This window comes from Nipponia nippon, unplaced genomic scaffold (assembly GCF_047370975.1).
Source record: "Nipponia nippon isolate SJK-2023a ecotype South Korea unplaced genomic scaffold, ASM4737097v1 scaffold_27, whole genome shotgun sequence".
NCBI classification, from domain to species: Eukaryota; Metazoa; Chordata; class Aves; order Pelecaniformes; family Threskiornithidae; genus Nipponia; species Nipponia nippon.
Window position 1 is genome coordinate 4,957,981 of NW_028262344.1, and position 24,961 is coordinate 4,982,941.

General features: G+C 59.9%; 3 protein-coding genes across 3 annotated transcripts; 2 read left to right on the top strand and 1 right to left on the bottom strand.

Moving 5' to 3' along the window:
- The first annotated feature begins 1,482 nt into the window (after window positions 1–1,482).
- Window positions 1,483–3,464, top strand: LOC148055066 (interleukin-36 receptor antagonist protein-like). The gene is given in 5 exon segments (XM_087763132.1): window positions 1,483–1,531; window positions 2,220–2,375; window positions 2,457–2,581; window positions 3,281–3,420; window positions 3,422–3,464. Coding segments are annotated over 5 exon segments (498 nt in total). The 5' UTR covers window positions 1,483–1,497.
- Window positions 3,465–4,815: 1,351 nt separating this feature from the next.
- Window positions 4,816–12,929, top strand: LOC148055067 (uncharacterized). Its single transcript, XM_087762668.1, has 14 exons — window positions 4,816–4,893; window positions 5,633–7,299; window positions 7,400–8,498; window positions 9,045–9,188; window positions 9,288–9,368; window positions 9,950–10,062; window positions 10,302–10,360; window positions 10,472–10,561; window positions 10,647–10,690; window positions 10,761–10,933; window positions 11,391–11,661; window positions 11,741–11,885; window positions 11,971–12,114; window positions 12,495–12,929. The coding sequence occupies exons 2-14, from the start codon at window positions 5,733–5,735 to the stop codon at window positions 12,747–12,749; spliced, it is 4,185 nt and encodes a 1,394-aa protein (XP_087618794.1). The 5' UTR covers window positions 4,816–4,893; window positions 5,633–5,732; the 3' UTR covers window positions 12,750–12,929.
- A 1,525-nt stretch (window positions 12,930–14,454) lies between these two features.
- On the bottom strand, window positions 14,455–23,565 carry STARD7 (StAR related lipid transfer domain containing 7). Its single transcript, XM_087762721.1, has 8 exons — window positions 23,138–23,565; window positions 18,585–18,790; window positions 18,242–18,291; window positions 17,673–17,783; window positions 17,500–17,582; window positions 17,132–17,231; window positions 16,443–16,527; window positions 14,455–14,840 (listed from the first exon to the last, which is right to left on the bottom strand). The coding sequence occupies exons 1-8, from the start codon at window positions 23,524–23,526 to the stop codon at window positions 14,653–14,655; spliced, it is 1,212 nt and encodes a 403-aa protein (XP_087618847.1). The 5' UTR covers window positions 23,527–23,565; the 3' UTR covers window positions 14,455–14,652.
- Between the last annotated feature and the right edge of the window lie 1,396 nt (window positions 23,566–24,961).

Consider the following 24,961-nt stretch of genomic DNA (forward strand, 5'->3'; position numbering starts at 1 on the left):
CACCCAAATTAATGAAGAATGAACTTTGAGGAAACCGAGCAAAGTGCAGTGGTGATGGAACCAGAACTGGCTTCAGCATGCAACAATCCAACACCACACACCATCTCTCCTGCCCTGAAGGACTGTTATGATGGATGAAGCCCAAAGTCATGGACTAAATGAACTCAACAAACATTTTAGAGGGATAACCCATAGACTAAGGAAATTATATCTGTGTCTGTATATATATATATATGTATATCTCTCTCAAAAGACTGGAAAAGTGGTAGTGATTAATTGGAATGTATTGGAAAGTGTAAGACCTGGGCATGACGTATATGGTATGGAATAAGGGGTGAATACCATCCTGGTTTCGGCTGGGATAGAGTTAATTTTCTTCTTAGTAGCTGGTATGGTGCTGTGTTTTGGATTTAGGATGAGAATAATGTTGATAACACACTGATGTTTTAGTTGTTGCTAAGCAGTGCTTACACCAGTCAAGGACTTTTCAGCTTCCCATGCTCTGCCAGGTGCACAAGAAGCTGGGAGGGGGCACAGCCAGGACAGCTGACCCAGACTGGCCAAGGGGCTATTCCATACCATATGGTTTCAGGCCCAGTATATAAACTGGGGGGAGTTGGCCGGGGGGCAGCGATCACTGCTTGGGGATGTGCTGGGCAACATTCGGCGGGTGGTGAGCAATTGTATAGTCTATCACTTGCTTTGTATATTATTATTGTATTATTACATTATTATTATTATTATTATTATTATTATTATTATTACTACTACTACTACTACTACTACTACTACTACTACTACTACTACTACTACTACTATTCTATTTCATTTTACTTCAATTATTAAACTGTTCTTATCTCAACCCACGAGTTTTCTGACTTTCACCCTTTCAATTCTCTCCCCCATCCCACTGGGGTGGGGGGAGTGAGCGAGCGGCTGTGTGGTGCTTGGTTGCTGGCTGGGGTTAAACCACGACACACTGTCACCCGGAGTGGGGAACATAACCCAGAGGACACGGGACAGGATTTCAGAAGCTGACAGATTTGCAGGTATCACTAGGGATGGAGACAAGCTGGGTTCTGCTTGGGCAACAGTCTGAGGATGTTCACTCTGGAGCCTACTGACAACCAGGAGCCTATTGGCAACTGGGAGACCAGGTGCATTGGGGGGGGATCCCTCACCCACGTCACCCATGTCACCCACGTGCTACCCTCTCTCCCATGCAGGCTCATCCATGTCCCATGCGTCCAGACCTGCCTTCAGGTGAGCTGTGACAGGGTGGGGCCAGGGTTGTCCCTCCCCTCGTACCCGGGGCCTGAGTCACCCAGTGTGGCACCCGCCCTCATCCCTCTCTCTCCCTGTCCCCTGAGCTGCAGTGGGGCCGAGGGTTCCCAGGGACACCCAGAGCGGTCCCAGTCTCACGGGCACCCACTGGGTGTCATGGCGGGGCTGAGCACAGGGACCGGGGACACGGTGGAGTCTGTCATCAACCCCAACATGGTGGCTTTGTTCAAGGAGTTCCTGGGGAAAGGTAGCACCCAGCGGGCATGGGGGCCCTGTCCCCACATGTCCCCCGTGTCCCCACCTGCTCCCTGTGTCCCCGTCTCCATGTCCCCGTGTCCCTGTGTCTATCTGTACCCCCACATGCCCATCACACCCCTGTGCCCCATCCCCATGTCCCCCATCCCCCATCCCTGTAATGCCCACATGTCCCTGTGTCTCCTGTCCCCATGCACCCGTGATGCCCATGTCCCCCACCCGTGTCCCTGGGCACCCATGTGCCTCTGTTCCTAGTCCCCATGTCCCCACGTGCCCATCACACCCGTGTGCCCCATCCCCATGTCCTCATGTCCCCATGTCCCCTAACCCCACGTGCCTGTGATGCCTACATGTCCCTGTGTCCCTGTGTCCCCATGTCCCCACATGTTAATCACTCCTGTGTGCCCCATCCCCATGTCCCCATGTCCCCCATCCCCACATCCCTGTGATGCCCACATGCCTCCATGTCCCCGTGCACCTCTGACACCCCCTGTGGCCCCCCCATGTCCCCTCTCCCAGTGTCCCCTGTCCCCCATCCCCACATGCCCATCACTCCTGTGTGCCCCATCCCCATGTCCCCATGTGCCCCAATCCCACGTCCCTGTGATGCCCCATGCCCCCATGTCCCCACACCCCCATGATGCCTCCCTGTGTCCCCATGTCCCCATGTCCTCTGGCAGAGACCTCGGAGGAGATGACAGTGTCCTCGACGAATACACAGCCCCGGACGCAGCCCTACCACTACGTGGTGCGGGACACGGAGCAGAAAGGGCTCTGCCTGCACAACGGGCACCTGGTGGCCACCAGCCTGCAGGGTGCCAACGCCGCCCAGGAAGGTGGGTGCCTTGGGTGTGATGAGGGTGGCACCCCCACCCATGGGTGCTCCCACCCACCCCATCCACCTCCTCTCCTCGTAGAACCCATCAGCGTGGTGCCCAACCGGCACTTGGAGCGCCGGCGCTGTCCCCTCATCGTGGGCATCCGTGGTGGCACCCAGGCCCTCTCCTGTGGCACCGGCCCCGAGCCCCAGCTGAAGCTGGAGGTGAGCATGGGGGGCATCACAGTGGGGGTTGGCCCAGGGTGGGGGGCACCCTGGGGTGGGGCACCCAGAGGTGAGGCATCCCGAGGTGGGGCATCCCGAGGTGGGGCATCCCGAGGTGGGTCAGCTCAGGATGGGTGATGCAAAGTGGGGGCACCCTAGGGTGGTGGGGATCCAAAGGTGGGTCAGCCCAAGGTGGGGGCACCCAGAGGTGGGGACATGCCAAGGTGGGTCAACACAAATTGGACAACCCAAGGTAGGGGGACTCAGAGGTGGGGGCATCCCAAGGTGGGTCAACTCAAGATGGGCAACGCAAGGTGGGAGGTACCCCGGGGGGGTGGGGACCCAAAAGTGGGTCAACCCAAGGTAGACAACCCAAGGTGGGGGAACCCTGGGGTGGTGGATGTCCGGAGGTGGGTCAACCCAAGGTGGATAACCCAAGGCAGGGCAACCAGAGGTGGGGGAATCCCAAGGTGGGACAACTCAAATTGGGCAACCCAAGGTGGGGGCACCCTGAGATGGTGTCATCCCAAAATGGTGCCACCCTGAGGTGGTAGGACTCAGAGGTGGGGGTTCCCCAGGGTGGTGTCACCTCATGATGGCATCACCTGGAGATGGGGGTTCCTGGAGATGGTGGCACCCAGAGATGGTGGCACCTGGAGATGGGGGTTCCCTGGGACGGTGTCACCCCAGGTGGGACAGGAGGTGGGGCTGCTGGACCTGTTCTTGTGGGAGGCCTCCTACAAGACCTTTGGTGGCTCCACGCACACCTTCGAGGCGGCCGCCTTCCCCGGGCGCTTCCTCAGCACCACCCCGGGGCCGGGGGAGGCACTGGCCCTGGCCGCCCCCCCCCACCGTCACCGCCTTCTACCTGCGTCACAAGTGACCACGGCACCCATGGGTGGGGGGGGCACCCATGGGTGGGGATGTCCTCCCCACTGTCAGTCCCCCGGGTGGGGGAATAAAGCGTTGGTGTTTGTCTCAGCTTGTGGTGTGTGGTTTGGGGGGTGGGAAGAGGGCAGGATCGGGCCCCGTGGGGCAGGATCAGTCCATGGAGGGGCAAGATCAGTCCATGGAGGGGCAAGATCAGGCCCCATGGGGTAGGATCGGTCCATGGTGGGGCAGGATCGGGCCCTGTGGGGCAGGGTCAGCTCATGGAGGGGCAGGATCGTGCCCCATGGGGCAGGATCGGGCCATAGCGGAGCCGGGGCCGGCCACGCCAAGGGGGCGAGGCCTCACCGCGGGGGGCGGCCGGGTTTGTGTGAGCCCTTGCCCCGCCCCCCGGTGGGGGGAAGGGGGCGGGGCCGGCGGTGAACACGCCCCGCGCCGCGCGCCGGCAGTGCCGGTAAGGGAAGGGGAGGGGAGGGAAGGGGAGCGGGGGACACACACACGGGCGGGACCCCCGGGGTCCTCTTAGCCCGGGGGGGGCGCGGGGTCCCCTTGGGGCCCCCCACAGCCCTCAGCGCTCCCCAGGGCACGCCCTGGCCCTGGAGGGTCCCCAAGCCTTGAGGGTCCCCCCAAAAACCCTTGGGGCCCCCCTAACTCTTGGGGTCCTCCATGGCCCCCGAAGGTCCCCCACGGCTCTTCTGGAGCCCCCACATATCTCTGGGTTCCCTCCACCCCTTGGGGTCCCCCCCACCCCTTTGGGGTCCCCCCTACACCTTTTGGGGTCCCCCAACCCTTGGGGATCCACCCAGCCCCCCCAAGCCCTCTATAAGCTTTGGGGCTCCCCCCCACCCCTTGGGATCCCACCCCCTCAGAGCCCCCTTACAAGCCTTTGGGGTCTCACCCCTTGGGAACTCCCCTTGGGGTCCCTGGGGTGCCCCCTGCCCCGGGGGGGGTACTTGGGGGGGCGCAGGGTTTGGGGACACCCCCCCCCAATGCTGCAGGAAGACACCCCCTTGGGTGTCTTCCCCCCCACTTGGGACAGGGGTGCTGGCGTGGGGGGGGACACGGGTGGGTGAGCTGTGACACCCCCCTCCCACACCACTATGGTGGTGGCTTCTCTGATGGCTGCTATGGGGTTGTGCTCCACGGCGGCCTACATGGGAGCGAGGTGTGGGGCGCGGCATGGGGCACAGTGTGAGGTGCAGCCCCCCCCAGCTGGGGGGGATCGGTTGGGTGGTGTGTGTCGTCCCGTCCCCCCCCCCGCTCCCATCCTCCTTTCCTGTCCCGGCAGGGCCGGAAGCCGTCGGCGGTGGTGGTGACGCAGGTGACGTGGAGGCCGTGACGTGGGGGCTGTGGGGTGACTCGGGGGAACAGGACGGGGTGCGGGTGCTGGGGTGCAGGTGCTTGGCCCCCACCCCTGCCCAGAGGTGCCCACCCTGACCCCCTCCCCCCCCAGGCTCTCCCTCCTCCTCCTCCTTCCTCCTCCGATCCCTCCTTCCTCCTCCGTCCCTTCCTCCTTCCTCCTCCGTCCCTTCCTCCTTCCCTCTCTCCCGCCTCCCTCCTTCATCCCTCCTCCATCCTCCCCTCCCTCCAACCTCCCTCCTTCCCTCCTTTCCTCCCTCCCTTCTTCCTCCATCCTTCCTTCCCTCCCTCCCTCCTTCCTTCATCCCTCCTCCATCCTTCCCTCTCTCCCCCTCTCCCTCTCTCCCTCCTCCCTCCCTCCCTCCTTCCTTCATCCCTCCTCCATCCTTCCCTCTCTCCCCCTCTCCCTCTCTCCCTCCTCCCTCCCTCCCTCCTTCCTTCATCCCTCCCTCCATCCTTCCCTCTCTACCCCTCTCCCTCTCTCCCTTCATCCCTCCCTCCCTCCTCCCTCCCTCCTTCCCTTCTCCCTCCCTCCTTCCTTCATCCTTCCTCCATCCTTCCCTCTCTCCCCCTCTCCCCCTCTCCCTCTCTCCCTTCTCCCTCCCTCCCTCCTTCCCATCTCCCTCCCTTCTCCCTCCCTTCTTCCTCCATCCTTCCTTCCCTCTCTCTCTCCCTTCCTCCTTCCTCCATCCTCCTTCCCTCCCTCCATCCTCCATCCCTCCCTCCCTCCCTCTCCCCTTCTCCCGCCCAGGCGGGTGCAGGGACCCCCACCCACCACCCCTCTCCTCCTGCTCCCCCCCGCAGGTCTGACCCATGGCCATGGGGCCAGGCACCGGGACGCCAGGCAGGACGGGCAGCTGTCTGCACATGGTGAGCAGGCAGCCGTAGCGGTGGGCACTGCGCCATGGAGCCGATGGGCACCCCTGCCACCACCACCCCCCCCCCCGGGGTCCTGGTGGCACAGGACGCCATCGTCTTCTCGGGGGCGGGTGGCAAAGGGGTGCCCCCCCCTGGTGTGGCACCCAATGTGGCACCCGGTGTGGCACCCACTGGCACCGACGTCTTCTGGGCCAGCCTGGTGCGAGCCCAGCTGTGCGTCTGGGAGCTGCAGGGAGGCATCGAGGGGCAGCCGGACGGCGGTGACCATGACCAAGCACCCCAGGATGGCCAGCACCACGGCCACAGGGCCACAGCCGGGAGTGCAGCCATGGCACAGAGCATCTCACACCAGTGGCATGGTCCTGGGTCTACAGAGGAGAGCATCTCGCACGAGCATGTGCCCACGGATGGGAGCATCTCACCCAAGTTCATGCCCATGGATGGGAACATCTCGCCCAAGTTCACACCCACGGATGGAAGCATCTCACACAAGCACCAAGGCCATGGATCCACATACGAGAACATCTTCCACACATCCACAGGTGGGAGCATCTCACACGAGCATCACGGCCACGTGCCTGCAGATGGGAGGATCTTGCCCAAGTTCATGCCCATGGATGAGAGCATCTTCCATGAGCACCAAGGCTGTGGATCCACATACAAGAGCATCTTCCACGTGTCTACAGGTGGGAGCATCTCACCCACATCCGTGCCCTTGGATAAGAACATCTCGCCCAAGTCCATGCCCACAGATGAGAGCATCTTCCATGAGCACCAAGGCCATGGATCCACATGCGAGAGCATCTTCCACATGTCTACAGATGGGAGCGTCTTGCCTGAGCATGTGCTGACTGATGGGACCATCTCACCCAAGTCCATGCCCATGGATGGGAGCATCTTGCATGAGCACCAAGGCTGGGGATTCACATATGAGAGCATCTCGCACGTGTCCATGGGTGGGAGCGTCTCAGACGAGCACTGTGGCCATGTGCCTACAGATGGAAGCATCTCGCCCAGGTCCATGTCCATGGATGGGAGCATCTCCCCCGTGTCCGTGCCTGTGGATGACACCATCTTGCAGGAGCACGTGCCAATAGATGGGACCATCTCACCCAAGCCCGTGCCCATGGATGGGACCATCTCGCAGGAGCATGTGCCCATGGATGGGACCATCTCGCCCAAGGCTATGACCATGGATGGGGCCATATCGCCCAAGTTCATGCCCACGGGTGGGACCACCTCACCCGAGCACCCGGACCCCGAATGCAGCGAGGAGGAAGAGGAGGATGCTGAGGAAGATGACGATGGCTGCTCCTCCCAGGAGGAAGACGCTGAGGAAGAGGAGGATCTGGAGGAGGAGGAGCCCCACTTCCACACCAATCCCCTCTTCCAGAGCCGGGTGCTGGCACCCATAGGTGCCCAGCAGGTGCCCCTCTACCAGCCCCATAGCATCGCCCTGCAGCTGCTGCTCATCACTGAGGGGGACGACGCCACGGGGGGCACTGGGGAGGGAGGGGTGTGTGTGTGTCCCCCACCCCCACCCTTTGGGTACCGCCTGGCAGAAGGGGACATTGACAGCACCACGGAGCAGGGTGAGTGTGGGGACCCCCCAGCCTTGGGGCTTTTTTTTTGGAGGGGGACACTAATGCTGATGGGGACCCTCCCCCACTGTGTCTTCTCCCCCCCCCCAAGGACCCCCCCGATCCCCAGGCCTGGCGCTCTCGGACCCCTCGGATCTGCCCCCGGGATCTGGGGACCCCCCCAGCCCCCTACAGCTGCAGCCAGAATGGGGGTACCGGGACCCCCCCAGACCCCCAACCCCTCTGGAGCTTATCGCAGGGGGGGGTGACCGGGACGCCCCCAGCCCCGGTTACCCCCCAGGTGTGGCCTCAGGAGGGGGAGACCAGGATCTGCCCCTCCCCAGGCCCCCAACTCCCCCAAAGCCACTCCTGGGAGGTGGGTACCAGCCCCCTGCAGGGCCCCTGGCCCCCCCAGATTTGCCCCTGGGCGGGGTGTATCAGCCCCCCCCCTGGCCCCAGACCCCTCCAGATTTGCCCCAGGGAGGGGGGTACCAGCCCCCCGCAATCCGCCCAGATTTGCCCCAAAAGGGGGCTACCCGCCCCTGCCAGGCCCCTGACCCCCCCAGATTTGCCCCGGGGAGGGGGGTACAAGCACCCCCCAGCCCCCCCAGATTTGCCCCAAAGAGGGGGGTACCCTCCCCCTGCCAGGCCCCCAACCCCCCCAGATTTGCCCCAAAGAGGGGGATATCAGTGGCCCGCCAAGCCCTTGGCCCCCCCAGATTTGACCCAGGGAGGGGGGTACCAGAAACCCCCCAGCCCCCTGACTCCCTTCAGTCTCCCTCAGCCCCCCCCCAGCCCCCCATATCAGCCCATGCGAGGAGGGTACCAGCCCTCCGCCAACCCCCTGACCCCCTAGACCTCCCCCAGCCCCCCCAGCCCCCCAGACCCCCCTATCAGCCCATGGGAGGGGGTTACCAGCCCCCTCCCAGCCCTCTGCCCCCCCTGGATCACCCCCAGCGCCCCTCCCCACTCTCCTCCCTGCCGCTGCAGGGTCCCCCAGGACCAGGGGTTATCAGGGGGTCCCGGGGGGGGCCCCCCACGCCAGGACACAGCTGTGCCTGGCTGTCGGCATCCCCGGGCGCTTCCTGCCTGGGGGGTGAAGTGGCGCAGGGCCCCCCCCCTGCCACCCCGCCACCGCACCCCGCCATGGAGGAGCTGCCTCCCGAGATGGGCGAGGAGCCCCCACCGGACCCCCCCGCTAGCACCCATGGGTGAGGGACACTGGCACCAGCCACATGGCCTCCCCAGCACCCCCAGGCCCATGTGGGCATCCCCCCCCTTCCCTCTGTCCCCCCCAAATCCTGTCCCAAAACCCTGTCTGTCCCCCCAGACCTCCCGTCTGTCCATCTGCCCCCCCCCCAAATCCTGTCCCAGAACCCCTGCACCCCCCCAACACCTGTCTATGTCCCCTGACCCCCGTCTGTCTGTCCACCCCCCCAGACCCCCACCGGTCCCCCAGACCCCTGTCTGTCCCCCCCAGCCCCCCCATCTGTCCATCTGCCTCCCCATTCCCCATCCACCCCCCTCCAGACCCCTGGCTGCTCCCCCACCCCCCCCCCCCCAGCTCTCAAATCTTGTCCATCCATCTGCCCCCCAGACTTCCATCTGTCTGTCCAACCCCCAGACCCCTGTTCATCCCCCTGCCCCCTCCAACCCCCCCAGTCCCCTCCATCCCCTCCCAGCCCCACACCAACCAGTGGGGCAGAGTTAAGGGGACTCCCCCAGCATCGCCTGACCCCTCCCTTGCCCCCCCCCAGGTGCCCCCCGGGGGGGTCAGCGGTGACACCGGCGCTGGCAAACGGGGGACAGGGGCGTCGGGAGGAGGCGCAGCGTTTGGCCACCCGCCTCTTCCACCTCGATGGCTTCAAGAAGTCCCAGGTGGCTGCGTTCCTCCGCAAGAAGTAAGGATGGGGACACACCCCCCCCCCCACCCTTTGCCCCTTTGGGGGGGGTCCCCTGGGCTTGGGGACTCCCCCACAATCTCACGTGCCCCCTTCCAGCAATGATTTCAGCGGGATGGTGGCCCAGGAGTACCTGGACTTCTTCCAGTTTGGTGGCCAGACGCTGGACCAGGCGCTCAGGTAGTGACGGGGGGGCTTTTCAGGGGTGACAAAGAGACACCCCCCCCCCCAACTGATAGCATGGCTGGGGTGGGGGGGAGCTGGGGGGAGGAGAGATTTGGCAGGGTTTGGGGGCTGTTGTTGTCCACGGGGGTGGGTTTGGGATCCGGAAGGGGCAGATTTGGGGTGGTTTAGCGTCCAGGGAGGCAAATGTGGGGTGTTTTGGGGCCAGGGAGGGCACATTTGGGGTGTTTTGGGCCGGGGGGGAGGCAGGTTTGGCATATTTTGGGGTCAAGAGGGGCAGATTTGGGGTATTTAGGGGTCTGGGAGCAGATTTGGGGTCTGCTGGGGTGTTTTGGGGCTGGAGGGGCCATATTTGGAGGGGCTCTCAGCCTCTCTTGGGGTCCAGGAGGGAAATTTTGGGGTCTGTTGGGGTCTACAGAGGCAGATTCGGGGTCTGCCAGGCTCTAGAGAGGGAAAGATTTGGGGTCTGGGGTGAGTGGGTTATAGGGGCAGGGGGGCAGCCATCATGCGGGGGAGGTGTCCTGGGGGGAGGTAGGTGTTTTGGGGGTCCCGCTGCCATCGCGGGGGGGGGCCCCCAGGTCCTTCCTGCAGGCGCTGGTGCTGACGGGCGAGACGCAGGAGCGCGAGCGCATCCTCGGCCACTTCTCCCGGCGTTACCATCGCTGCAACCCCGGCGCCTTCCCCTCCCCAGGTGAGACCCTGCAGGGGGGGGTGGGCACCCCCAGGCCCCCCCCATGCACCCCCAGCTCCCCTGCCTCCCCCACCCCAACCCCGTGCCGTGCCTCAGTTTCCCCACCCACCACCCATCCCCTCCCAGCGCTATGGGGCACCCCCAGCTGCACCCATTGAGGTTCACAGTGATGGGTGTCCTCACCTGGGGGGGGGGACACGACACACCCCCCACCCTGACCTCCCCCATGCTCCCCCTAGATGCCGTTCACTCCCTGACCTGTGCCATCATGCTGCTGAACACCGACCTCCACGGGCAGGTAAGGAAAGGGGGGGGACAAACCCAAAAATCCACACCCTGCATTTTTGGGGTGCTTTGGGTGTGCAAAATTAGGGGGGGGGCACCCATGGCACCCACCCTGCTCCCGCAGCGCCTTGGCCGTGCCATGACCAGCGCCGAATTTGTGGCCAACCTGAGCGGGATGATGGACGGGCAGGATTTCCCCAGGGAGCAGCTGAAGGTATTTGGGGAGGTGCTCTGTGAGGCTGGAAAGGGGGGGTACCACCCTGGACCCCCACCATGAACCCCACTTCCCCCCCCTCCAGGCTCTATACGGCTCCATCCGTAGTGAGAAGCTGGCATGGGCAGCGTGAGTATGGGGGTTATGGGGTGAGGGGATATGGGGTGGGGGGCACCCTGTGATGCTGAGCACCCCGTAGGGATGAGGAGGAGGAGGAGGAGGAAGAAGAGGCGGGGGGGGGGGGCAGCCTGGCCCCCCTAGGCCATAAGAAGAGCAACTCCTTCCTGGACCTGCTGTGGGGGGCCAGGGCTGTCACCTACCGCCGGGGCTGGCTGGCCAGGAAGGTGCTGGCTGAGGCTGACGGCAAAAAAAGTGAGTGGGGGGGACTGGTGGGGGGATTTAGGGGGGTTTGGGGTCCAGGGTGGCAGATTTGGGGGGGTTGGGGGCAGATTGGGGGTTTTGGGGGGTCCATGAGGGGGATTTGGGGTGGCTTGGGGTCCAGGGAGGCAGGTCTGGGGTCTGTTGGGGCCCGGGGGGGCAGATGTGGGGTATTTTAGGGTTGGGGGGGCAGATTTGGGGGCTCTCCGCCTCTCTTGGGACCCAGGAGGGTAATTTGGGGATCCATTGGGGTCTACGGAGGCAGATTTGGGTCTGCCCATCTCCGGAGGGGAGGAGGACAGATGTGGGGCCATTTGGGGTACATCAGGGTCCCAGTGGGGGGGCAACACCAGGGTCTGTTGGAGCCAGAGGGGGGGTCCCAGCTCTGGGGGTGTCTTTTGGAGTCCAGCTTTGGGGTCCAACCATGCCCCCCAACTTCTCCCACCCCCAGCGCCATGGGGCAGACGAGGCTGGAAACCCTTCCAAGCTGTGCTAAAGGGAACAGTCCTATACTTCCTCAAACCTGGGGGACGAATGGGGGTCCCCCGCCGGCCCCCCGAGCCAGGACCCTTCCCGGACCCCCAGGAGGAGGGAGGACCTGAGGCTGAGGAGCCCTTGGGGGTCCACCACGCCTTGGCCGAGCGCGCCAGCAAATACACCAAGCGCCCCAACGTCTTCCGCCTGCAGACGGCCGACTGGCGTGTCTTCCTCTTCCAAGCCCCGTGAGTAACCCCCCAGTGGGGAGATAGAGATGTCCCCAAGGGTGGTGACGTCACCCATGACCTCATATGTTCACGGTAGGACACCGGAGGAGATGTTCTCCTGGATCTCCCGCATCAACTTGGTGGCTGCCCTCTTCTCCTCACCCCCCTTTCCTGCTGCTGTCGGTTCCCAGCGCCGCTTTGTCCGCCCCATCCTCCCCGCCGCCCCCAGCCGCAGCCCCCCGGTGAGGCCCCGCTGCCGGGATGGGGCGGGTGGGTGCACCCATGGGTGCCCACCATCACCCGCCCCAACCTTCTCCCCGCGGGCAGGAGGAGCAGCACCGCTCCCATGAGGCGTGGATGGAGCGGGTGGCCCAGGAGCTCTTCGAGCATCAACGCAACCTCCCCGAAAAGCGGGGACGAGCCCGCGACCTGGATGAGTACCGCCTGAAGAAGGAGTATCTCCTCTACGAGGTGGGGCAGATTAATTCCTAATTGATTTAATTATATGGGACACTCAGGGATGTGGGGAACACGGGGACATCCCCGTGGTGGTGGCTTATCTCCATCCTTATCTTCCCCATGGGAGAGATGCTGTTATGGGACATGGGGGCCACTAGGGACACCAGGGACATCCTCATGGTGGTGGCTCATCTCCATCCTTATCTTCTTCCACGGCAAAGATGCCTCTATAGGGGACACCAGGGACATGGGGACATCCCCATGTGGTGGCTTATCTCCATCCTTATCTTCCCCATGGGAGAGACGCTGCTATGGGACATGGGGGACATGGGGGACACCAGGGATGTTCCCAGGGTGGTGGCTCACCTCCATCCTTATCTTCCCCATGGCAGAGACGTCGCTACGAGACCTACGTGCAGGTGCTGGAGACGTGGATCAGCACCGGCGCCCAGGACCTGGAGGGGTGGGAAGCCCAAGCAGGGCCGGTGGTGGCCCCCCCAGACCCCCCCACCCTGACCAAAGCCCACTCCAGCCCCTCGCTGGTCCCCGAGCCCCCTGTCGCCCACACCATCCGCGTCAAGAGGAACATCTCCGAGCGCCGGACAGTGAGGAAGATCATCCCCAAACGCAACAAGAACCTGCTGTGATGGACACAGGGGGGACGTGGGGGACATTTGGGGGGGGGTGCACCCCCCCACCCCGGTACGAGGTTCCTTCAGGCACCGCCAGTATTGAGCCAAACTAGGGAGGGGGGCTTGGGATTAAGGATGGGGAAACTCAGGGAGACCCCCCCCCAAAAGGGATGGGGGGAGGTTGGGGGGTCACAGCCCCCCCAGCCCCCCCAGTGTCGCCGCTGCACCCCCTCCCCGCGCCCGCAGCACCCCCTCCCCGCGCCCGCTGCTCTCTGCCATGCAATAAAGGTGTGTGTGCCACCACTGCCACCCCCGTGTCTCCAAAACACCCGGGGGGGCAGACATGGTGGTGGCCTCTGTTCCCGCACTGATGCCATCGCCGCCATTTCGGTCCTTGCCCTGGTGGGGATGGAGAGCGGTGGTGGGGTGGTCAGGGACCCTGGGAGATGACAGTATATACGTTACCTGGCTGTGTCACCTATAGAGTGACACCCCCCCCCGGGGTGTGCAGCCCCCAGCACCCATGGGTGCGCACCCACCATCTGCAGGGAGCAGCCCCCCCAGCACCCACAGGTGCACAACACCACGGCCACTGGCACACAGTCCCCATCAGAGCAGCATCTGTGAACCACAAAACACCCAGAATGGGGACAGGGCTCTCCCCCGTCCCCCCCCAAAAAGCCCCCGCACCCTGAGGGGTGACCCTTCCCTCACCCACCAGCAGCCAAAGGAGCAGCCGCAGGTGCCAGGCCAGAGCCACAGCACCAACAAACCCAAAAGGGTGCAGAAATCCCCCCAAAATGCTTTATATGGGGCAGGATGGAGCTCATCCTCATTAAAGGCCTAATTAACGACGCTAATAGGGGCTGCGAGATCAGGGTGTGACGCAGCATTTCCCAGCAGCAAATGCAGGATGCTGCAGGCATGAAGGGGGTGATAAATTTATGATAAAGTGGGAATTAATGTTTATGATAAATTTATTCTAAGGTCAGGATTAAAGGGGGTGCAGGGGGGATCCCAGTTAATGCTGCTGCAGGGGACAAACCCCAATCTGGCAACCGGGAGAGAGACCCATCTGTCAGACCCCAGAGGGGTTCATTAATGTGGGAAGCTAATTAGGATCGCAGGGGGCATGCAGGCACCCGCCACCACGGCTGTGGTTATGACAGATGATTTATTAATATTTTGCTGCTCCTATGGCTTGCCCTGATCCTGAGGGCTGACACTGACCCCCCCCTTCTTGTGCTGCAATCCAGCGGGATCAGCCCAAGTACTACCACGATGAGGGGCAGCAGGGGGGGGGTCACAGTGACCCAGGGTTAGCACCTGCAGAAAGGTGTCCCCCTCATCTCGCAAGCTCTACCCTTCCCTACAACAAACCAGCAGCTAAACACCACCCCAAAATAGCATTTTTCCCCAGTTTCACCAGTTCAGGTCGCCCACCCCAGTAACGCCAACACTCCTCCTCGCAGGCCGAGGGGACTGAAGGGTCTCTTTTGGTGGGGAAAAACCACCCCAAGATGGTGACGTGGAGCATCCTCATCCAGCCACCATGGTACAAAAGCAAGACCCAAAAATATTCAGGGTCCAGAGTCCGAAGAGGGATGAGGAGGGGCTGGGCAGGGTGGGGAGAGGCTGTCCGTGCTGTGGTAAAAGGTGGTTGGTTTAGGGTATTTTTTCTTGTCAGGGAGGGGAAATATTTACCAGTACAGAAAAATGATTACACGACATGAGATTTCATCAGCCTGGCCACAAACACACAGGGGGCAGGATCCCCGTCCTCAAGAGGGAGCAGAGCTTTGGAGATGAGACAAGGAGGGAAAAAACTGAACTAAGCTCCGGCGGCAGCGGCATGGCACAGGTCCCTCTCCGGAGCCTGGCTCCTGTCCCAGGGCCGGAGGAGCGGAGGTTCGGCTCCTCAGGCGTATTCCAGCTGGGCAGGGCTGCAGGTGCCATCGCTCTTGTGCTCCGCTGCTGCCATACTCGCCTTCCCCTCGCTGCCACCGCTCTCGATGGGCTTGGCAGACATATAGTCCCGCACTTCGATCTCCATCTTTTTGGCTTTCAGGGCTGCCGTGTGCAGCTTCTCCAGGAAATCTGGCATACCTGGTGGGAAGGAGAAGCAGGAGAGGGACAGGCAGCTGCTCAGCAACGCAGCTGCCGGGCTCCGGAGATGCCGGAGGGAAGATCCTCCTGTCTTTCCCCCTTCTCACCTCCCCTGATTTTTCTTTTCCCTCCTGACTTTTCTCTTCCATCCTGATAACGCTGCCCTGCCGCTTTATTCAAGGGGCATCCCACAACCTCGCTGGCATTAAGGGATTTCTGCCGCTTCCCGTCCCCCTGCTCAGTTAAAACCTCGCAGTTAAGGTACTTTATGGTGGGATTTTTTTTAATTAAAAAAAATAAATCAACTCTTATTTGACTTGCTGAGATCCATTCTGGAATAGGGCTGCAAGGACCTTGGAGCCAGGCAGCCCCTCCTGCGAGCCCTAGGGAACCTCACCACCTCCTGGCTACATTATAAGTGACCTGGGAGTGAGTTTGTGACACATTAATTAATGGTTAATGTTTAAAATTATCACCTCTGCCCCAGGCAGGGCTGCACCAGCTCCATGCGGCCCCACCTGGAGATGCTGATCTCCCACCACTCATCATTTTTATTCTAAAACAATGAGCATTAAGAGCACGGAGGAGGCCCCTGCACCATGCAGCTACTGTGGCACAGGGGTGCGTGGGTGACGCCAGCCCCCCCGGGAGCTTTAGACGCCTTTTTACATGCATTAAAGAGTGCACTCTGGAAGAAAAGAGGTTTCAGTAGTTGTCAAAGGAGGGAGAATAGGAAAAAAAAGGTTAGTCCGATGCTCGAGTGCGTTGAATGAATGCCTTTCAACTTTCTTGCATCAGTCTCTACCACGAGCCATGTGACAGTAGGGGGGGGTGGGGGGGGAAATCACCGCAGGCACAACACTTCTGGTTTTATTCCCCCCACCAATGAATAAAATGAGAGTTAAAGGTGGTGACAGCCCCTTTTTCTCCCAGTCCCATGAGAAAGCGGCGCTTTCCATCCTCCCCTGCCTGGAGGGGAACGTTGAACCCCTCAGTAGGTATTGCAATGCCAAGCGCACCTCGGGCTCTTCCAGGTTTATTTTTGGGCAGCTCTGCAGGGGGGACAGCCATCGGCTCAGCCAGATCCTTTAAACACTGCTTTTTTCCCCTCCACTTAAAGCCAAGCTCCTTCATGGAAGTCTCAGCACAGGCACTGTACCTCTAACTAGAAGGAATTTTCTTCCCTGTTCACTGTAAGGGGCAGAAGTCAAATGCAGAAGAGCTTCAGAGCCAGCGCTGCTCTGAAGTAAGGAAAAAACAGCTCATTCTATTTAAAAAAAAAAAAAAAGGGATCCTGCTGGTTTTTTCCTTCTGCCTGGAGCAGACACGGGAGAGAAAGAGCATCCTTGTGCATGGACACCTTTCCCCCTCACAGCCAGGAATCCAGGCAGGACTTCCTCCCCGTGACAAAGGAAGAGCAGCCTGAGGCACCAAAAATACCCCCCAAATCCTCCAGGTCTCAGATTTTAAGCTTCTCTGTCTATTTTCTGCCCCACACAGGTGCAGGAAGGGGAAGGCAGGAGCGCCCGTGCTCGCTCCAGAGTGAGAAGCTGGAGGAATTTGTCACCAAGGGGTGAATTCTCCCGACCAAAGCTCACTCACCGCTCGAGACCATCCAGCTGACGCAGTAACGGGGAAACACAGTCTGCGGGTTGTCGCTGTAGGTCAGCAAGTAGTCGAAACCGTTCTGGGAAAGGAGAAGGCGAGTGAGCCTGAGCTGGCAGAGAAACTCTGCTGGGCTTTGCAGCCGCACTTAAATTCCCTTTAGGGCTGCTTGCAGCGTTAAGAAGGATGCGACGCAGACCCATCGAGACCCAGTGAAAGCACACAGGGAGGGTTTTCTTGGAGAAGGAGGTGTCACTCCCCTAGTCCTCCACTGACCCAGCACACTCTCTTCAGGCTCTGGATACCCTGCAAAGACCAAGCAACAATTTTTCTGAGAACATTAAGTGCTAGGAATGAGACTTGCGAGGCTTAAGGCTTTTTTAAAGGAGCCTGGTGCTCTGAAATGGCATGTTCGGCTCTCCGGGGGCACCAAGCTCCTGCAGGAAGAGTCTCAAGCTACTGGGATAGATCTTCAAATCCTTCCAGAGCCACACGTGGATGGGTTTCCCTCACCTTTGGGAAACAAACTCAACCCTCCTTTCTGACTCTGGAGTATTTACCCCAGGTTAGTGCTATGGATCATGGCCCGAGAAGGTACAGTTCCCCTCAGAGCAGGGGTTGCTTCCTCCTGCTCCAATCTCATGACAAGCTTTCCGCTCCGTTTCCCAGCCCACCCCAAAACGTACCTCATCAAAGGTTTTGTGGGGACGGATGACCATTTGGGACTCATAGGTTCTGACCCGAACGTACTCAGGGTCTTCGGGGACACTTGGATGCTCCACTGCCCTGGAGGAAACAAGAGAAGGGAGCAGCACAAGGTGAGCTCTGGGTGTGGACTACACTGAGCATCTGCTAGTGTTTTGGAGGTGGGTACTAAGAGAACAATGTTTTCACCCCAGAGAAGGCAGCTGTATTTTCAAGACAGATCCTTGAAGTTTTGACACAGTTTAAAAAAAAAAAAAAAAGCTCATGAAATTTATACCCAGCTCTCAACTTTGTTTTACAGATGGGAGACGGCAGAAAGCCATCAGGAGGTCAACCCGGCAATACCTACCGTGAGACTAGTACCATCAGGTTGTTCTCTTTGTCTACGCCATACCGTCGAACGTATACATAGTCTCGCGAGTACATAGGGTACTGGGGAGGAGAAAGAACAGGCATCAACCCTGCTGGCTGTTTGCCTGGGGTAAGGAGGATCACCAGAGCAGGAAAGAAGGAGCCGCTCACCGGGAAATGAGTGACCCAGTGAATCACTTCCGATCCAGTGGCCAGGTCTCTCTCGATTACGTCCAATTTGATGACCAGCGAGTCCCACTTCTTCCTATATTCAGTATCCAGCTGGCAAGAAAGAGAGGCTGAGTCACAACAAAGTCCAACAGCGTCATTAAAGGAAGGTAACCGGCCCTTTTCCTCATCCTGTGGAAACAAGCTGTGTCACGGTCAGGCGTTTTACCCACCAGGAAATTATTAAATACTTTCTGAGAGTCACCAGAAGAGGAAGCACAGGAGCTGGCAGGGCAGGCAGAGAGCGAGCTAGGACCAGAAACCCGCTGAGCTCCTGCAGCTGATCACAGCCCACACATGCTGATCCTTCACTTCCAGCAGGGACAGGCAGCAAAACCCAGTTGGAGCATGGGATAACTCGCCCTGCTTCTGATCTATATTGGGATTGGCTCTAGATCACGTAAATGGTATAAAGAGAAGAGAATATTCACCATTTCTCTATCCCACCCCTCGGGCAGAGGCTGTACTTTAGTTCTAACGTGCCACACAGCCCAGATTTCAAAGGTGCTCACCTGTACGTTGAAGAATTGCCTGGGAGTCACATCTGTGTACGACCCAAACACTGCGGTAAAGAGAAAGTTTTTAATCCCAAGCATAAGCAAGTCTTTATCTCAGTGCAGCAAGAATAAAAGGAAAAGGCTTTTTCTAAGGCAGGTAGCAGGGCTGGGAACCCTCTGAAGGGCTAAGGGGGGGACAGGATCTGCAGAGAGGGATGCAAAGGACGACAATTCACAGTTTTTCCAGTTTCCTATAAATACAGGCCAGGCAGGATGCAGGAGGCACACGCACACCCCCACCCCAAGGACTTGGCACAGGAAAAACAAGCTACAGGTGGGGTACGGGGAGCACCGTTACCTCGGTACTGGTATAAGTGGGTGCCCTCAATGGGCCGCCGCCAGAGCTTAAAGTGCTTCTTGTCCATGATCATCTCCCAGGGCTGCTCCCCGGGAGCGGCGACAGCCTCTCGTTCCGATTTGGGATCCAGCCGTTGATACTCGCCCAGGCTGCTGCCCTGTAGCAGGCTGGAGATATTCTCCATGTGCTTCATCTCCTGTGTGGACCTGGGGGAAGACGAAAACCAAAACAGTTTGTAACCAAAGCCTCATCAGAGCCTTTCTGCTACAGATGGAGCCCCCTGAGACCGGAAAAACCTTCCCGGCATGGTCCAGGCTTCATCTAGAGGGTTTCTGGTGTAGGAAGAGCAGCCTGGGCTCTCCCCTCCTGCCTGGGTTGCTCACCGGTGCAGAAAACCCACCCCTACAGCCTTTTTCTTTCATCCTAAGGGTCTTGTGCTTATAAATATTATACAGCGCTGAAAAATCATGCCGTAGTGTGTTCATGGCCTACATCCTCTTGCAGGGTAGAAACCTAGTCGGGTGTTGAACACAGCTGCTGGGGAGTCCCTAAGCCAGGTGGCCCTTGCAGCACCATAAAATGTCACCCACAGCCACAGGGCTCACTCTTCAAGGAGAGGAAGGGAAAAAACCCCACAGGATGGTAGCAGTGGCGGTGTGCCGGCTGTTTCTTAGGGGAAGCATGCAGGGGCTTGTTCCTTGTACGGATGGGAAGTGCTTCTCCTCCACCCCGCTGAGATCTGGCAGAAAAACCACCCTCCATCCTCAGCAAATATCAGCCTTTCCACAAAGGAAAAAAAACCCACAGCAGTCACCATCAGATGCTCTCAAACCAAGATTTGTTTTCCTGGCTGGATCAAACAGAAGCTGCGCAGGATGAAACCAAAAGTAATATGGATTTAAGGAAAAAGAAGGATTTTCAGATTGAAGGCACCAAGGTATGAAGTCATTCGCAGGACTGAGACTTGGGGTGCAAAAGGAAGCAGGGAGGGAAGGGGGTTTCGGGGTGGCGAGGGTTGGCTCATGAAAGCCCGTCTCGGTCTGCAAAGCGACAAGAAGCACATCGCCGACAGCAGCCACAGTTTGCCAGGCAGCAAACGGGAACAGCAGCCTCTCCTACGAGAGGGAAGGAAACAGAAGCAGGGGCTTCCAACAAACGTGGCTCCACAGAGCATCAACCCCCCCAGTTTCAGCATCCTTCACCTACAGAAACTGGGTTCAGATCTTGGGTCTCAAAAATACTGGGGGAAGAGAAGAGGGCAAGAAAACCTCCCACCACCGGGATAAATATCTCCAAGCCACAGCTTCAGCCCCCCAAAATAAAACACTAGAGAGGAATGGCTGGTTTATCTACACCTGGAGTCCTCAACCTCAAGGAAGGAGGATCACTCACTATCATCTGCAGCTTTTTCAACCCTCCTGGCGATGCCTGAAGACACTAATTATATTAAAGTAATTAGCATCAGCCAGAACTAAAGTACAAATTTGTAACCTGCAAGGCAGGTCTCACTGGTCTGGCTGAATTAATGTTCGTGGTTGCTGGAAATCGCCACGCTCCCAGCCTCCCCTGGACTGGTCTGAAAGCTTCACGGGACAAATTTGATCCACAAACCCACCTTCCCCCAGGTTTGGTGGGCACAGCCCCGGCATGACCACCCCATGAACATTCCTCTGTGCCCCACACAGCCCTACCGTTACCTTCACTGAGCAGGAAGAGCCCCGCTCCCTCCATCCCCTCCTTCCCAACTCTGGTTTATTGATTACAGCCTTCGCTCTGTTCCTCCGCGAGCCGACTCCTCTCACTGATGCAGCAAAACCCAAACTGGCTGGGTTAGCGAACTGAGATAGGGTTGGAGAGGTGCAGAGCTCGCGGAAGCGGCGGCAAGCCAGGGCATTGGGACGAGGAGACCTTTCTAAGCTGGATCACCTCCGTGACCGCAGCCGAGCTGCTCCACAGAGGGCAGCGGGATGGGATCAAACTGGGGCAGGGAGCAAAGCCTCCATGCTCCTGCTTCACCACCACCTCCATCCTCATCAGAGACGAGCTAGAAAAATAACAGCCACAGGATTTATCCACATCGATGCGTAAGGCTGCTACTGGCCTGGCCCTTGTCCCTCTGCAAACAAGCGCCCATCTCATGGCATAAAAAACAAAATCCATGATTCCCCTCTCCCTGAGGAAGGGGCATGGTACCGCAGCACCTGAAAACCAAACCACCGCCACCAGCATCTGAACCGCAAGGGTTTTGTCACACTTGCTGCAAAACCCCTGCAAGCCCAACCCCGTGCCTTAAACCTGCTCATTTTAATTTCTAAATGAAGCTAACTGCCGGAGGAGGAGGCTCCCAGCCCAGCAGCAAAGCTCTCACCTTGGCAGGGGCTCCATCACCCAACGCAGCCTGCTCCAACCAGCCGCATGAAGGACAAGGCACCTTCGTTAGCTGGCAACTAAAGGACAGGCAGATGCTGACAGCCGCCTGAGCCGCTTCCCTGGCCGGTGTCCAATCCCGGCCTCGCTTAACCGGGTGGGCTGCATCGGTGTTTCTGCACTGGTGGCGGGCAGGATGCCATGGCAGGGGATGGCAGGGCAGGCTGGAGGTGATGCCAACCACGGGCAGAGCTCTCCGTTGCCATTTTTGACCCCCCCAATAGCTACAAACCACCATGCCAGAAGGTGGGGACAGCACCACCGGAGCAGGGATTTTGGTTTTACCAAGGGAAAAAAAAAAGTCTCCCATAAAGTTAAATGGGAGGAGGACAGAGGAGAAGGAGAGCTGGGAGAGGAAGAGAAAGACGATACCAAAGCGGAGAGCTATTTTAAACCCCAGGAGGAGACACAGCTCCCTGGCTGACACAAAGGCATGAGCAAGCTAACCAGGAGGGGAGAGCTAAGCAGGAAGAGTTTCACTGCATAGTTTCATCCTGTTTATTTATTTCTGCCGTCATTTCGAGCCCATCTGCGACGTAATCCCACCTGTCTTGTAAAAATACATTGGCTGTTGAAGAGAGGAGAGCAAAGCTCTCCCACCGAGACCTCCTGCAACTCTAACTCATTATAACAATGAGCAAAGACTTTGCCGAGGACTTGATTGCTCCTGCAACTAGACAAGCCTAATGAGCCATGAGAGAGAGTAAATGATTAAAGGAATAAGGAGAAAGTAAATAATAAAGAGGAAAAGTAAAAGTAAACTCTCCCTTGCCTGGTAAAGTGCACTGGAAGAAGATTGGGCTTGCAGAGTCCTTAAATTAAGGTGAGGAGGCTCAAGCCTGCAAGGAGTAACCTTGAACAAGAAAAGACAAACTCCGCTTTTAATCCCAGGCCTAAGCCAAGCCCTGCTGAGCCCACTGGAAAACATCAGGTAGGGTTTATCCTTAATGCTGGGACCCGAAAGGCTGCGCGATGCAGAGCAGCAGCTCCTTCTTAGGGAATAAAACCAGGATTTGGCTTTTTCCAGCATTGGCTGCATGTAAAGGCTGGGGATTGCTCTAAAATGTTTGAAGGTGTCATAAATTGGGGTGTGAGACTTGTTTCTCATTAGCTCTAAGATTTAATTAAGCCTTAGGTAAGCGACTTAAACAAAGACCGGGTATTTAACATCCACAGGACAGTCTGGACAAGGCACCCGGATGCAGAATTTAAGAGAGGGGAAACGCGGTGATGCCCCATCGCACCCTGAGCTTCTCATTAAGTCTTAATTACCCTGTCCTGACTCACCCCCCACTTTGTTACAGGCTACACTGGATAATTACGGCTAAATGAAGCTGCGTGCTTCCACAGCCATCTCAAAAGGCAACTGGAAAGGTCAGAGGGTCCTTCTAGCATCATCCCATCGGATCGGGGGGGCTCTGCGTGTGCATGTGTCCCACACCAGCGCTGTCCCCCAGGTGTAAACGCTCCACACAGCAGCACAATAGGGGGCACCCAGTATTGGGGCAAGGGGGGGGGGCACTCCTTTCTGCAGCAACCCCGGAGTGGGGTGTAAGGGCCACCCTGAAACCACAGCAGGGAGGGTTTGGGGGAGGCAGCCTGTTGGGGCAGGATCTGGGGGGTGAAGGGTGCACCCCCAGAGCCCAAGGGGGAAGGGAGCTGGGGGGGGCACCAAGCACAGAATGGGGGGTTAGGGTGACACCTCAAGGCCCCAGTGAATTTTCAGGGGGTGCACCAAGCAGGGACAGGACTTAGGGAATGCAGGATGCACCCCACCCCCCCAGCACCCCAGAAAAAGGGCTGGGGGACACCCCCCCAGGACAGCAGCTGGAGGAGGATTTGAGGCAGCACCCCAGTAGATTTAGGGGGGCACCCTGTGGGGGGGAGGACTTGAAGGGTGCACCCCCAGGTCAAGATATGGGGCAGAACCTACAGAGGGTGGGAACCCCAGGGACGGCAAGGTTTGTGAGAGCACACCCGCCCAAAAAAATGTGAGGGGGGCAACCCAGGCCCTACGGAATGGGGGGAGCAGGGTGATTTGGGGCCACCGAGGATCTGGAGGGGTTCCTGGGCCACCGAGGATAGGGGTGCGGGATGTCCCGGGGGGCCCCGCGGCGGACACCCACCGCTGCAGCTCCTCCTCCTCGATGCGCTGCCCGTCCCAGACGAAGACACCGGCCAGGGTCGCCATGAGGCGGCCAATGGCAGCGAAGGCAGGGTGGCCTCGGAGCAGCCCCCGCCACCACCACCCGCCGCCGCGCCTCACCCGCTCTGCCGCCCCGTCCCCGCCGCTACTACCGCCGCCGCGGTACCGGGCCCGCCGCGCCCGCTGCCCCATCACGCAGCTGCACTGCCGCGCCAGCAGGCCCAGCAGGCCCTGCCGCCCCGCGCCGCCCCTCGCCTGGCCGCCAGCAGCAGAGGGGACCTCGGCAGGCCCGGGAGGACGGGGGCCGAGGCGGGCGGCGCGGACGCAGCGGGTAACGAGACCAACGAACGGCCACCGCGGCTGCAACATGCCACCGCTGCTCCGTGGGCCGCCCCGCGTCGCGCTCGGTGCGTCATCGCGCCGCGCCGCTCCGCCATTGGCCCGCCGCCTCACCGCCCCGTGCAGCCATTGGGCGGCAGAGGGGAGAGCCCACCCCTGCAGGCGCGCGGACGCGAAGGGAGGGGAGGGTAAGGGCGCGCGGGGCACTGATGGCTCGGTGGGCGGGGTGGCCCAGCGAGCGTCGGAGGCGGGGCTTGGCGCGGGGCCGCCCGCCGGAGGGGCGGGGCTTGACGTGGGGACACGTCCCCACCAGCGGAGTGCAGGGCAGCGGGCGCAGGCAGGGCCGGTTACGGGGTGCGACGGTGCAGGCAGGGCCGGTTATGGGGGTGCAAGGGTGCAGGCAGGGCCGGTTCCGGGGAGCCGTGGCGTGCAGGCAGGGCTGGTTATTGGGGGGCAGTGGGTGCAGACAGGGCTGGTTATTGGGGGGCAACTGGGTACAGGCAGGGCCGGTTATGGGGGGCAATGGGGTGCAGGCTGGGGCGGTTACTGGGGTGCAATGGGGTGCAGGCAGGGCTGGTTATGGGAGTGCAGGCAGGGCCAGTTACTGGGAGGCAGCAGGCGCAGGCAGGGCTGGTTATTGGGGGGCAGTGGGGTACAGGCAGGGCTGGTTATTGGGGGGCAGTGGGTGCAGGCAGGGCCGGTTATTGGGGCACAGGGCAGAGCACAGCAGGCACAAGGCAGCACCATTTACCGGGGCGCAGTGCAAGGAGGGGCACCCCCTTTTCCGGAAGAAAGCGCAAGCTTCCACACACGGCTCTGTGCACCCCCTTTATTTCCTCTGGAGAAGGGCGGGGGGAGCCCCGCACCCCACAGCACCCGCACCCCTGCCTCCTGTCTGGATTCCAGTGGAAGGAAATGACGTCACTTGTCTCTTTTTGTTGTTTTTTTTACAGAAATACAGCATGTTTATGCACAGACTATTTACACTCAAGCCCCTCTTGATTATAAGTCACCGTTGGGGAAACCCAAACTGTTTTCCAGACGGATTGCCATGCCAGCCGGATGCTGGGGAAGAGCCGGTGGGATGTTTCTTTGGCCGAGGCCCCAGAGGCAGGATGGAGGAGGAAAAGGAGCTGCCCCGGGGCTGCTAAACCCCCTGAAGCTGCCGGCTTCTCCCTGCGCTCCGTGCCCTTCCATCAAAACCCCCGACGGTTTTAAGGGGCTGATTTTCCTCCTTGAGTCCTGCAGGGCACAGGCAGTACCCTCCCCGGGCCGAGTTTTCTGGTTTTGTGCCACAGCCCGAGCCCCGGCAAGCGGCCGAAGCTCTTGCATAGCCACTGCTGCTGCGGGAGCGGGGCGAGACAAAAAGGGACAAGCTGGGCAAGACAGCTGGCACCAAGAAAATAGGTAATAAAAGCATTAAAGGGATCATCGGAAGCCTAGGACCTGTCCTAAAACTCCTTCC